General features: G+C 44.8%; 1 protein-coding gene across 2 annotated transcripts in view; it reads right to left on the bottom strand.

The window, feature by feature from the left end:
• The window catches only part of LOC137425478 (lipopolysaccharide-responsive and beige-like anchor protein), a 722,436-nt gene that overhangs the window by 603,147 nt on the left and 104,290 nt on the right, over positions 1 to 14,999 (bottom strand). For both annotated transcript variants that reach the window (XM_068113965.2, XM_068113966.2), the window contains exons 6-8: positions 10,334 to 10,460; positions 8,414 to 8,533; positions 2,783 to 2,929 (exon numbers count right to left, since the gene is read on the bottom strand). In XM_068113965.2, coding sequence (XP_067970066.2) covers positions 2,783 to 2,929; positions 8,414 to 8,533; positions 10,334 to 10,460 — 394 coding nt within the window. The remainder of the gene's footprint in view (positions 1 to 2,782; positions 2,930 to 8,413; positions 8,534 to 10,333; positions 10,461 to 14,999) is intronic.

Raw genomic sequence — 14,999 nt, 5'->3', positions numbered from 1 at the left:
GTGTCCTTGTGTTTTATACTTCTCCCTCCGCCACCCCCCTTCCCACGCCTCCCCCCCCCCCCTTCCCACGCCTCCTCCCCCCAAGCCCTCTCCCTTCCACACATCTCCCTGCTCTCAAATGTTGTGTTTGTGTGCTTCCCCTTCTCTCCCCATCTTGTTTTCCGCTCCCTCTTTTTATATATTTTGTTTGTCTGGTTGATTTGTTTGTGAAGTAAATGTTAGCTCTTTCACGAGCCTCGATTCAGTATACAAAAAAATAATTAAAAAAAATTGTCATGTTGCAAGGTCCACCTTCGGTTGAGCTTCAACTGTCCGACAGATGGCCTCACATTATCCTCAAGCACCCTCTGGTACAATGAAGAATTCATCGTGGATTCTATGATGGTGAGCTGCCTTGGCCCTGATGCAGCAAAGCTGCCCCAAACCATAATATTTCCACCACCATGCTTTACAGTTGGTATCAGGTTCTTGTGGTCAAATGCTGTCTTTGGTTGTCGCCAAACATGTCTTCTGGTACTGTGGCCAAACAGCTCTACCTTTGACTCATATGTCCAGAGCACATTGTTCCAGAAGTGCTGGTCTTTGCCTAGGTGTTCATTGGCAAACTTTAGTCTTGCCCTGATGTTCTTTCTGGACAGCAACGGTTTCCTCCTGGCACACCACCCATGTAGATCAAATTTGTGCAGCCTCTTTATAATGGTAGACTCGTCCACTTTGACATAAACAGTGGCAAGAGCTATCTGTAGGTCCCGTGATGACATTCTGGGGTTCTTCAAGACTTCTTTCAGCATCTTGCGGTCTCCTCTCGGGCTGAACTTGATGGGGCGGCCTGGCCTGAACAAGTTGGCAGTTGTTTGGAATCTTCAACACTTGTAGATGATCTTCCGGACAGTCGAATGATTGATTTCAAATTGTTTGGAGATCTTTTTAAATCCCTTCCCAGACTCGGAGGCATCTATAACCTTCTTTCTGAAGGCCTGAGAGAGCTCTTTTGATCTTGGGATGGTGACTACGCACACTTCAACAACAAAGAGCAAACCAAACTAAATGTCTGAGGTTTAAATAAGACAGGTTCCTCCAAGATCCTCTCTAATGATGTTCTAATCATTTGCACCTGAGCTGGTGCACCTGATTCTAATTTTAGGTATTTGAAGTATTGATAAATGTACGGGTGTACTTACTTTTTCCACATGCGAAATTTGCATTTATGTTTATTTAAATTATACAATGGACTAGAAAATGTAAATGTTTCATGATATTTGTTATATTATATCACCTTTATCTATCAATATTGTTGAAATGAAGACCAAATAGCTGTATGTTGAAATATGTTGAAAAAGTCAAAACTTTACATGGGGTGTACTTACTTTTTCACGTCACTGTATATTGCTATCATAATGGCGAGAAAAAGGCAATTAACAAAGGAAGACTGACAGACCATTATAACCCTTAAAAGTGTAGGTCTTTCCTTTCGAGAAATTGCAAAGAACGCCAAGGTGTCAGTGAGTACAGTTTCCTACACCATCAAAAGGCACTTGGAAACTGGAGGAAACTCTGACAGGAAGAGGTCTGGCAGACACAAAGCCACAACATAATCAGAAGACAAGTTTCTGAGAGTCAACAGCTTGCGAGATAGGCGGCTCACAGGACAACAGCTTCAAGCACAGCTTAACACTGGTCGAAGTAAGCAAATCTCAGTTTCAACTGTGAAGAGAAGACTTCGAGCTGCAGGTTTGACAGGTCGAGTGGCAGCAAGAAAGCCATTGCTAAGATGGCAAAATAAGAAAAAGATGCTTGCCTGGGCCAGGAAGCACCGCCAGTGGACTACAGAAGACTGGAAGAAGGTCTTATGGACCGATGAATCAAAATTTGAAATCTTTGGTTCATCACGCAGGGTTTTTGTAAGCCGTCGAGTAGGCGAAAGGATGGTTCCTCAGTGTGTGACACCAACTGTCAAACATGGAAGAGGAAGCGTGATGGTCTGGGGCTCTTTTGCTGGATTCAGAGTCGGCGAATTGCACAGAGTGACTGGCACCCTGAACCAAAAGGGCTACCACAGCATTTTGCAGCACCATGCAATACCCTCTGGTATACACCTAGTTGGTCAGGGGTTCATCCTACAGCAAGATAATGACCCTAAACACACCTCCAGGCTATGTCAAAACTACCTTCGAGGAAAAGAACAAGACGGTAGGCTTCAAATCATAGAATGGCCAGCACAGTCTCCAGACTTAAACCCCATCGAGCTGGTTTGGGATGAACTGGACAGAAGGGTGAAAGCAAAGCAACCTACAAGTGCAACACATTTGTGGGAACTGCTGCAACAGTGTTGGGAAGAACTTCCCGAACAATATTTGATTTCCATTGTAGAAAGAATGCCACGAGTGTGTTCGGCGGTTATAGCTGCAAAAGGTGGCTACTTTGCTGAGTCAAAAATTTAAATTAAATTTTGTTAAACAAAATGATTCTATGATTTCCTTTTTTTGATCTCCAATTGTTTATTTGTTCTATGCTTAATTTAAGAGTACATCGAGACATTAAACTGCGTACATGTCAATAAAAACTGGAAAAATGGAGGTGTTCCAAAACTTTTGACCAGTACACACACACACACACACACACACACACACACACACACGCACGCACGCACGCACGCACACACACACACACACACACACACACACACACACACACACACACACACACACACACACACACACACACACACACACACACGTTTGCATTGTTAGGTGTTCTGTCTTGTTAAATATATGACCCTTGCCTTGTAAGATGGACCCAAGTGGTATATTGAAGCCACCTCTGCAGGTGTCAGGGCCTCCGAAAAGAGATACACAGTTGCAATTTGCCCACAAAATGTCCTCAGAGTATCACTGCTGTCAGCAGCACCCAAGAAGCACCTGTCAAAAGTCTGCAGGCAATCACACAAAGTTTGCTCAACACAGCAAAATCAAGCCAAGGACACACAAAAAATGTAATACTTTCATGGCAGTGAAGATTGTGCTTTAAACAACATCAAGTCGTGAGAGAGAGGCCTGTGGTGATTAACACCTGAAAGCACCTTCTATCCATCTTGGAAACATATCCCTCTCTTCAACAAAATAAATCCTAAGCCTAAAAACCTCATGGTCAGATAACGAAAAACCTCAAAAAAGGTCACAACCATCTCCCTAGACATAACTCGGGCATTTGACACACTCTGGCATCCTGCCCTGTGACACATGGCCACCTTCACACCTGTATTTCTTATTTCCTCCACTCTCGTGGTCAATGAGTGTTTAACAAATGATAGTCTCCCTGTCGAGGCTGGAAATGCCCCAAGTCATTGCCATGGGGGCCCCGTACTGTTCTTCCTCTTCATCTACAATCTCTCCAATTGTCTGGAAAATCCCGCTCATCTATTTGGTGATGACTCCACCGTCTGCTGTAGCATCCCTAATCCTTCAGATAGGTATGCAGTGGCCTCTTCCTTCTCTGCAGACCTCCATAAAATCCGGAGCTTGTACAACACTTGCAATATGTTTTTCAACCCTGACACATCTCCCACTATCAATATCACTCTCTGTCTGACTGTCTGTCTGTCTGTCTGTAAGGCCCATCTGATGAACCCTCCCATATACTTCCTTAACAAACCACTTGAAGTTCAGTGACTCAAACTTTTGGGCCTCACAATCAGCTATGATTGTTCTTGGTGAAACCATGAAAAACCAAGACACCCTCCATAGCCAACCACCAACTGGGCATCCTCTGTCATACCAAGTCTGTCCTTGGCAAATCTGATCGGCTTACAAGGCCTTTACCCAGAGCTCAATGTAATAAAGTACTGCTCTCCCAATTTTGGCTGGTGTGTTCCTGCCTCACACCTTGCACTTATTGGTGCCATTAAAACCAAGACTCTCAGAATTCATTGGAATATCCTGCGATGAAACAGTCTCCAGGCCTGCTTTTCTTACATCCCAGACAGGTCGGTGGTCTCTGTCTTCTACCACGCCCTTTCTGGTATTTCACCCTCTGCACTTTCCTTGTCTGTACCTCCTCCTCCCAATGCCCACCTCATATTTCTGCATTACAGTCTGCAAATAACCTATTCCTGGTGAAACTTCCAAAATCCAGGCTCACTCGTAACTTCCATTCATTTGTTCCTCATTTCCATCACCTGTGGAACCAGCTTCATCAGTCTGTTCAATCCCCTTATTTCCTCCAGGACTTCATGATGGCTGTTCACTACCACCTCAGGTCATCAGCCATCCATACTCAATACTCATGACTGCTTCTACCTTAATAAACACTCACAAAATCCAGGCCTTACTTTCCAGATTATCGAGTCCCACATCTCCCTCCCCCTCCCCACCTCTCTCTCCCCACCTCTATCCTCCTCCCTCCCTCCCCCCTCCCCACCTCTCCTTCCCCCCCTTCCCCACCTTCCCTTCCCCACCTATCCCACCTCCTCCCCCCCTCCCACCCACCTCTCCCTCCCCCCATCCACCCACCTCTCCCTCCCCCCCCCCATCCACCCACCTCTCCCACCCCCCCCATCCACCCACCTCTCCCACCCCCCCTCCCCACCTCTCCTCTCCTCTCCCTCCCCCTCCCTCCCTTCCCCCCTCCCCACCTCTCCTTCCCCCCTTCCCCACCTCTCCTTCCCCCCTTCCCCACCTCTCCTTCCCCCTTTCCCCACCTATCCCACCTCCCCCCCCCCTCCCCACCTCTCCTCTCCCTCCCCCTCCCCACCTCTCCCCACCCTCCCAACCCCCCCTCCACCCACATCCCTCCCCCCCCTTCACCCACCTCTCCCTCTGCCCCCTCCTCCACCCACCTCTCCCCCCCTCCCTCCACCCACCTCTCCCCCCCCCCCTCCACCCACCTCTCCCTCCCCACCTCCACCCACCTCTCCATCTCTCCACCCTCCACCCACCTCTCCCTCTCTCCCCCCTCCACCCACCTGTCCCTCTCCCCCCCTCCACCCACCTCTCCCTCTCCCCCCCTCCACCCACCTCTCCCTCTCCCCCCCTCCACCCACCTCTCCCTCTCCCCCCCTCCACCCACCTCTCCCTCTCCCCCCCTCCACCCACTTCTCCCTCTCCCCCCCTCTCCACCCCTCTCCACCCACCTCTCCCTCCCTCCCTCCCTCCCCCCTCCACCCACCTCTCTCTCCCCCCTACCCTCCACCCACCTCTCTCTCCCCCCCCCACCCTCCACCCACCTCTCTCTCCCCCCCCCCACCCTCCACCCACCTCTCTCTCTCTCCCCCCCCCCACCCTCCACCCACCTCTCCCCACTCCACACACCTCTACCCCCCCCCACCCCCCACCCCTCTCCCTCTTTTTGTTCCATTCCTGTTTTCTCTTCCTCTTCTTGCTGTGTTCACACTTGTATCCATCCACCTTGTTCACCGCACTTTGTACTCCCCCCTCCTCCATTTGACACATTCTCCCCCATGCTCATTCTTCCTCCAAGTGTGCCTCTACTATACAGTTGCTGATGTTGTAAATGGAATCCATCATCGCTGCAGATGCCAATTCTTTCTTGATGGCAAACATCCTCATCTCTGACCTTCAGTTTGGATTCCATCCTGGTCACTCAACGCTGGACATGCTCAACTACATAAACAATCTTTCCAATGCTCTGGAAAACCATCTCTACTATCTAGCAGACAACTATCTATTGTGTCATACACCACCCTATCTCGCTGATCGGCAGACAGCAGCTGCATCCCTCACTACTGATCTGGAGTTTGATTAGATGCTGGTCTGATGTCCTTAAATCCTGGCAAATTTCACACCGTCACTCCATAAACATCATGTCACTCCATAAACATCATACAATGAACCCACCTGTGTGTTCCCATGGTCAGCCACAGGAAGAGATTCAAACACCGACTTCTTATCGTATAACCACACAGCAAAACAGGCCACAAAATGTAGTCTTAGTCGAGGCATCTTCCATAATTCCAAGTTTTTCGTTGAAAAATCAACACTACTGAAAACCCACAAGACTTTTCTTCATAACTCATGGAGTAAGTACTGCTCTCCCATATAGAATGTGCTGCCCCAGAATCACATCTCTCCTGGATTCTGTGGAATCAAAAGTTCTCAACACCATTAATGGCCTCTCCGCCGATGAGGCCAAAGTGCAAGGGTGTTGCTTCCACATTGTAGACAGGTCTATAGCTTCTGGGTTTTTTTTTACCTACTCTCCTTGGTTCAAACTCCGTCTATTTGTTGGAACCCATCTGTGGATCGGTCCCATTGGCCGATGGGTCTGACCCATCTGTGGATGCACGAGAAATGACAATGCAGACCCATCGGCCGATGGGACCGATCCACAGATGGGTTCCAACATATTCTCTCAGCTGTCTGACGCTCCCCCAGCTTCTCCAAAATGCACATGTTCCTCTTCTTCATCTCCACTCCATCATGGTTGGCACCCACTGCTGGTTGAACTCCAATAATTGAGGCATTCTGCTAACCTCCACTAAGGTCCCCCTTCCTCCCATTTGTGCAGCTGTCTTCCTGAGAATGATCAATCGTACCTTTGCCTCCATGGATTCAAAGCAAGCGTTGCACCACAATATCGTGTCATCGTCATCGTCGACCCCGTGCGCCTCCCCCCTTCAACCCACCCCACCCTCCCACCCCCATGCCTACTCGCATTACTTTCTACCCACCTTTAATTCTGCCTAATTCAACCTTTTACATTCACAAAGTCGCCATCCCTCCTCCTTTCCTGGTCGTTCTTTTTCGTGCTTGCTGTGTCAAACCTGTCAGTATATGTCACCTTTTACCCTCCACTATCATGTTCTTCCATAAGCTTAAAATATACAAAAGGTCATTTGTGCAAGAACAATCTGGCAGCAAACTCATTCTGTAAACAATTAGATAAAGATCTCAAAAATGTTATCAGTGGCAAAATGAAAATAAACATTTTTGCATTCTTGTGCGAAAGAATGTGCTGAAATATCAGTAAATTGGCCGAACCAAGCTCGTTCTGTTCTCTGCTGTGTGCCTAAAATCGATCATGGTCTGGAAAGACCACATCCTCTTCTTCCCCGTTCCTTCCCATGTCCTTCTTCCCCTCAAATCCTGCCTCAATGCTCACCTTCACACATGAGCTTGATTAACTTCAGATCTATTAATAGGCCATTGACCACCAACACCAATCTGGCCGAGTCATCATGGGACTGATATTACTAGAAAGCCAACAAGTGATGCAAGACATACCTTGGGAAAACAAATTGAGGGGCCTTGTAAAATAGACTTTGGAATATTTTGTTACATATGCACATGGAAACCCGGGATCACCACCAGAATTGTTTGTGATGCCAATGTGGAGATGCAATGAAACACATTACTCCAGCACCCGACATGTGTTTGATCAAGTTTAAGGTTTACTGCTCCCCTTAAGTTCTTTATCAACCTTTTACCCGACTAGTCGAATCACCTTCCCTTGTCGGTCCAATCTCAATACTTCTTCCAGGTCTTCACTGGTAGTCCGGCAGCTAAGCTAAATATAGCATAACAATTGTGCATTTTGTGAGGAAAGCACCAAATTTGGCACACTAGTAGACTATCATATTATGAAAAGATCTGGATATTGGGCCATCTCAGATTCAGAGATTTTATTTTTGGAAGATTTGCAGATTTTGCAGATTTGCAAGCTGAGATTGCAACGCCAGGGACGGCCGACTCCTTCCTGCGAGCTGCCCACGTCACCCGCACAAGAAGAGCTCATCAAATCACTGCAGCGGCACTGCACATCCTGCAACACCGTGCGTATGAACGCCACAGTATGACATATGCTGATAATGCAGAAGACCTGCCTGAGTTCGAAGACTGGTGTCACCAGAGAGGAGAAAACATTCCCAACTTTCAGTACTGGGCAACTGTGCTGGAACTAGAGATGTTGGTACTGGTCTACGTGCGTTCTCTGCGGCAGGCTTCATTCAAGATGTACCTTGATGCCCTGACGGAACTGGTCCCATGGTTCCATGCCTCAGACCACACACACTATGCCAGGTGGGTCCCTGTTCACCTGAGGGACATGGTTGCACTCCCAATGAAGCACCCAGATGTAGCCAGAGAATTCAGGGCTGGCAACTTCACTGTACAGAAGACGAAGAAGGTGTTCCCTTCGATCCCAATCGAATCGAAATCTTGCAAAAATCAAATCTCTGAATCTGAGATGGTCCAATATCCAGATCTTCTCATAATATGATAGTCTACTAGTGTGCCAAATTTGGTGCTTTCCTCACAAAATGCACAATTGTTATGCTAAGTTGCCCCACTACGGAGGTTTACCACCATTACAGCATTGTCAGTAGCTAACCTTCTACCTCCTGTCATTCAGTTCTTCCATAAGTTTCAGTTCAATTAAATAGTGAAATCGAGTCACTTACATTGCTTGTGTTCACGTGCCACGGCATGTCCCCGCAGGAGATGAGTTTTCCATTGACAAAGCAGTTAATCTCGCTGTTCCGCCAGCGATTATACAAATACACGATGGTGATCATGTACCACTGCAGGGTTAAAAACTCAGTTATGATTTAGCCAGCTGATCATCAATAGGTCAGCAGTAAAGTGTGATTGATGACAAATGATGCATTATGGGATACCCCAGAATTGAAAACAAAACTAGAAATGTCTAGTTGTTGAATAAAACTACAACAGAAGACCAACAGTGATCATTATTTGTAATATACTACTTTAACGACATTATAACGAGTTTTTAGCATTTCAGACAATTGAAGAAAGAAAGAAAAAGTTCCACCTTTGTAAAGAAAATTTTCATCGCAAACTTTTGACATTTCTACAAAATTAGCAAATATTTTTGTTAACCTGAGTTGTTACCTTGTTAAAGCGCCACAGACACAGGAAATCATGTTTCGTTTAATTAATAGATATTGCTTCACTTAACACTTAATCGTTCTTTTTTTGAATAAGTATTTTGGAAGGAAGATATTAATGTCTTTGTGTGTCCTTTTACGTTCGATTGGCCCTGCCCTCAAAATAAATGGCGATTTTATTATCTACGTGACCCGATACGTCATCGCGGGAATTTTTTTTGCTACGGGTAGTTTTTATAATGATTTTGACTATCAGGATTCTTGAACAGAAAAATCGTCATCAAATCACTTTGTGACAAGTTTGAAGCAACTTGCGTAGACATTATCCATTGCATGCTGAGCCAACCTTGCCTTTGATTATGTCACACAGGTGATGTCATGATCATCACTATTTTTAGGGGTGGTACCCAACAGATGTGCTTTTTTTAACTGTAACGCCTCAAAAAATTATTGGGATTAAAAACCACATTCAGTTCTTTTATATATTTTATTACTTAAAAATCTATATAATCACATCCTAAAAGAAATAATAATTCGGTGTCTGTGGACCTTTACGGTGATCATACAAAAGAGGCGATTCCGCTCTGTGGACGCATCCAGGAAAGTAACACCAGACAAGAAACTACTTTAGCAGAACTGTCGCTCTGTATAGAGCAATGGTACATGAAGAGGACGACGACGACGACGACGATTTTCTGTTTTCAATTTATGGTATCTAAATCAAATATCAAAATCCGTAAAATTGCTTATTTTATGGTGAATGAGAAATGCAAAACTCCACTAAATCATCTGACACACAATGTTGCTGTTGTAGCCTTGGTGCTTCGTCAAGCAAAAAGACAAGCGGAACTCAATCATCCCACAGCATCCACCAGACGCTCCCAGAGATCTAGCGTACGAAAGATGTTGTAGAGGTGTCTTTGTCGGACGAGGTAGGGGCAGCTAGTTATAATGTGTGTTGGTTTATGGGGCGGATGGATAGAGGGGACATGTTAGGTTAGTGTGAGTTTTGTTTGTAGTTCTTAGGCAACCTGTAGCTCTTCTGAGACCTTTGGTTTGTGTTTTTGAAGTTTTTGTTTATTATGGTCTGAAGGACCGTAGCTGCTCAACTCGGGTTGATGATTTATCAATACATTACTATGGTCTCAAATGGCCGTACACCCTTCATTTTCTTTCCACTGCCCAAACAAAAGAACAAAATTGAAATGGGAAATATCCAGCATGATTTTGCCATTGTTATAGAAACCAAATAAAAAGAACCCACGGATAGTATTTATAGCAGGAGAGCAAGTTCATCTCAAGGTAAATTTTGGGTGAAAATTATCAGTTTGAAAATAATTCGTTTCATTAGACTGCAATCAAAACAATTGCTGGTACACGTAATAAGAAGAAGGAACAGATAAGGTACTCACTATTGATTCAAGTAAAGTTTATACAGTATTTTAAAAAGCAAATGTACAAATGAATGCATACCTGCTTGGGTTGAAAGTCGTAAGGTATGCAGTGATCTATGACTTTGCCTTTGGCCTTCAGCGATGTCAACACCATGTAGTTTGCCATGAAGTAGCAAGAGTATCCCAGGCCCTTACTGGTTTGAAAGCTAGAGAATAAAAGTGAGTGTACACACTCAAAATAACTTAGTGAAGCACCATTTGTTATGAAGATTCCTGCGTACAAATAAGATTTAATGAACTGCTAAACAAGTGGATCAATGACAAAGAGACAATTATGTCACAGATGGAATCAATCACAACACCAATAACTGGAATAGCACTCGGTAGAGCGCATACCTCCGCCATGCTGAACAGTTTACGTTGTGTGGCCTACTGATAGGCCAAATCTGCATCGGTACCTTAACCAAAATCGAATCAGCTTGTTATTCTCACCGACCCAACTCATCTACCAAGTTTTGTTTGAACACGTCCATAACTATTTGAAATAACGTGCAATACATCATTTTTGGCCCTATCTCTCAATTGTGAACAATCACCTAAAAATCATAAAAATTCTTGTATCCGTATCCAGATCTTCACCAAAATCGAATCGATTAGTCCTCGTCACACAACCAGCCTATCCACCAAGTTTTGTCATAACCCTCCATAATGTTTTGACATATCGTGCTGTATATCGTTTATGGCCCGATCTCTTAATGGTGAAGAATCACTTTTAAAATTCCAGTATCCGGATCCGGATCTTCAACCAATATCGAAAACATAATTTTTAACCCTTTGAGTACGGATGACGTCCAGTGCCGCAACACACAAAAAAGTTTTGTGTACGGATGACGTTACTACACGTCATCGACTATACCTATAAATAGATCGTCAGTACGTGGTTGCATTCCCGTAATGCCAAATTAATCCCGTACCGGGGGTATTTTTATCAAAAAAAAAATTCCGTACTCAAAGGGTTAAAAGGCACATTTCATCCAAATCAGAATTGCTGCAAAAAACAAATTCGCATTCAAAAAATAAAAAGCGACCCAAAATAACTTTAATTATTTTTCTTCTCTTTGTCCATCAATTTAAACCTTTTTAAACATCAATTTTAAAATGTTCAATATTCCCACATGCTTGCTTCCAAACACCTTTCCCAATCTGATCTTCATTCTACCTCTCTTCATCTCTTGATGAAAGTAAACCAAAGCCTCATCCACCATTGTGTTCATATATTGCTGTTTCCGCGCCTCTCTCCAACCCTTCTGCTCTCCTCTCCCCAGCCCATCTCTTTTCCTCTCCTGGGGCCCTCCTCTTTTCTAATCTCCCTGGCCCCTCTCCTCCCTTCTCCTCTCCTTTATTCTCACCGAGTCCCGGTCCCTCTTCTCCCCACTCCTCATCTCTCCCCGAGTCCCGAGTCCCGGCTCTCTCCTCTCTCCGAGTCCCAGCTCATCTCCTCTCCCCGAGTCCCAGCCCATCTCTTCTCAACTCCCCGAGTCCTCTCGAACCCAACTGCCCCTGGATACTTTCCACTTGAGAAGGTAGATAGGTTTCTGGCAAATCTCACCTCAGATTCTGTGACTCTAGGCCCAGAGGGCATCAGTGCATGTCTCCTAAAAACCTGGTCTGCTGCTTTGCTCATCCTCTTTCTGCTCTGTTCAATCGAACATTCTCTCTGAGGCAGTTTCCATCTGCCTCAACATTAGCCAACACCACTGAAACACACAAACATGGTGCAAAAACTGATAATCTTAACTAAAGGCCAGTTACCTTTCTTCCCATTATAAGCAAGGTCATGGAATATATCATTGCAGTTGACATCAAATCCTTCCTCTTCTCCAATGGACTGATCTCAGATCACATCAGTTGGGCTTCAGACCAGGTCATTCTACCTTGGACATGCTGCCTCTACTCTTCCAACAATGGATGGAAGCCTTCAATCTCAGACACGAGATCAGAGTCACCTCTGGACATATCTTGAGCATCTGATACAGTCTACCTTGATTTTCAAACTCTACTTATGGCATTAAAGGCCACCTCCTCTAATGGATCACCGAGTTCCTCCAAATCCTGTATTCAGCATATCGCTCAACAGGATCCTCTCATCTCTTCTCCCTGTCAAGGCTAGAGTGTCCCAAGGCAGTGTCCTGGGCCCAGTCTTGTATTTCACCATCAGCCATCATATTTATTTCTTGACCATCTTTCCAAGAATGCCTCAAAAGCCAACCACCGACTGGGCATCCTTCATCGTGCAAGGGATTTCCTCAGCCAGGCTGAACTTTTGCCAACCTACAAGGTCTTCATCTGTGGCTTAACGGAGAACTGCTCTCCCCTTTGGGCTGGCACCTCTGCCTCACACCTTTCCCAAAATGATGCTGTGGAAAGCAAGACCCTAAAAATCATTGAGATCTCTAACAACGAAGTCGAGTGTCTAGGCCTGTTACTGTCAAATTGCAGTCAGGTTGGTGGCCTCTATGTATTCTACCACCTCCTTTTTGGTCTTGCACCCTCTGCCCTCTCTTGGCTATGTCCTTCCCAGGTGTCTGCAAGGCACACATCATCTGCCAGTAACCTTCTTCTTGTTAAACTTTAAAATTCCAAGTTCACTGCTCACCTCCATTCATTTGCTCGCCTTTTCTCGTGCCTGTGGAACTAACTTCCCCAAATCTATTCAGTCCCATTCTTCCTGACAGGCCTTTAAGACAGCTGTCCACCACTACCTCAGGTCATCCCCAATCCATTACTCATGATATATTCTACCACAAATGACCCCATTTCCAAGCACTTTATTTTTTCCAGGTTATTATCGTTTTTCCTCCTCACCATCACCTATTTTTGTTTGCAAGTTGGTGGTTGGTTTATTCCTTTGGTTTCATGCCAGGTTGCCCCTTCCTCTTCTTCCTCTTATTGTTCTATTTCATCCAGCTTGTGTGCAGATTGTTCAGCCCCATGTGTCCTTCTTCCCTTCCCCTTGATCTATCTCACTTATATTCTTCTGTTCGTGTTTCCCCCTTTCCATTTTGTTCCCTTCCATGAGCCTCGATCATGTATAGAAAATAAAAATGAAAACAAAAACAAAACCACAGAACAATTGTGGAATTCTCTCATTTTTTTAAACAACCTGATCTATGAATATCAGTTTGGATTCCATCCAGGTCACAACTTTAGCGATAATATCGCCCCTTTCTCAGCAATAGATGGAGACCTTAAATCTCAAACAAGAGCTCGGGAACATCTCACCCTCACCATATCTCAGGCATTTGACTGTATGCCAACCTGCTTTGTTTGCAAAACTCTCTCCCTCTGGCATACAAGGCCACATTCATTCACACAGTCAACAAACTGCTATCAATGGAATCCTCTCCACTCCTCTTGCAGTGGAGGCTGGAATTTCTCAAGGCTTCAGGTAAAGTCTTGTTCTTAATCTACACAATTTACATCTCTGACGCACTGAAAACCCCCTCTTCATTTTTTCCAGATGACTCCACACTATTTCTTACAATACCCGCATCACACTGATTGGCAGACAGCATCTGCACAACTCTCTGCTGATCTGGAAATGATCATAATTCTGGTCTGATAAATGGAACATGTCCTTAAATCCTGGCAAACATCATCTCACCCTGGCTGGTAGCCTCTCATTTTTGTTGTTTTTTTTATTTTTCCTTTTTTACTGCCTCTCTGCTTTCACAGCCTTCTTACCATTCCCATCAACTCCAGAATGCACACAATTTTCCACTAAAGGTTAAATTTCCAAAATCTACGATGACTGCACACCTCAACCCTTATATTCCTCACTTCTTCCACATGAGCAATCACCTTCCAGAGGCTGCACTACCACACTTTTCCATGCAGGGTTTCAAGCAGGTGGTGCACCACTATCCCATCAACCCTCAACCTTACCCCAAATATTTATTACCTGTAATTAACCCTTCTTAAGCATCTTACTTGCAGATTGGAGTGTTTCATGTCCTCCTCTCATCTCTCTTTTCCTGCTCATTCATGCCCTTACTTATTCTGTCCAAGAGTTGTCACACAGACCGACGACTGGCAGTTCATACCCTCTGTCACTTTGCTTGTCCATAAACGTAAATCTCAGAGAAAAACTAGAACGGCACTTGGCCGAGCACATACCTTCGCCAGGCTGAGCAGTTTATGTTTTGAATCCCACTGATTGGTTGGATCTGGATCCGGACGTGAACCAAAATCTAATCGTCTTGTTCTTGTCATCTAACCAAATGATCCATATAGTTTTGTCATAATCCATCAACAAGTTTTTGAAATATCGTGCTATTTATCGTTTTTTACCCCATCTCTCAATGGTATAAAATTACAAAAAATTATCATATCCGGATACAGATTTGGATATTCAACAAAATCAAGTCAATTCGTTCTTGTCACACACCCCACCTGTCCAACAAGTTTCGACCAAATTCGTCCACAACTTTTTTAAATATCGCGCTACACGTTGCTTTTGGTCCTATCTCTCAATGGTTATGAATCACTAAAAATTCTCGTATCCAGATCCGGATCTTCACCAAAATCGAATCAATTAGTCCTCATCGCACACCCAACCTGTCCACCAAATTTCGTCTGAATCCATCCACAACTTTGAGATATCCTGCTCACAATCAAATAAATACAGAAAGATGGGTGAAAACAAAACCTTGGTCCACCTTCGGTGGTGGAGGTAACAAGAAAGA

Source organism: Myxine glutinosa, chromosome 4, assembly GCF_964187855.1.
Source record: "Myxine glutinosa chromosome 4, kmMyxGlut1.1, whole genome shotgun sequence".
NCBI lineage: Eukaryota > Metazoa > Chordata > Myxini > Myxiniformes > Myxinidae > Myxine > Myxine glutinosa.
This window is presented reverse-complemented; position numbering and strand designations above follow the sequence as displayed.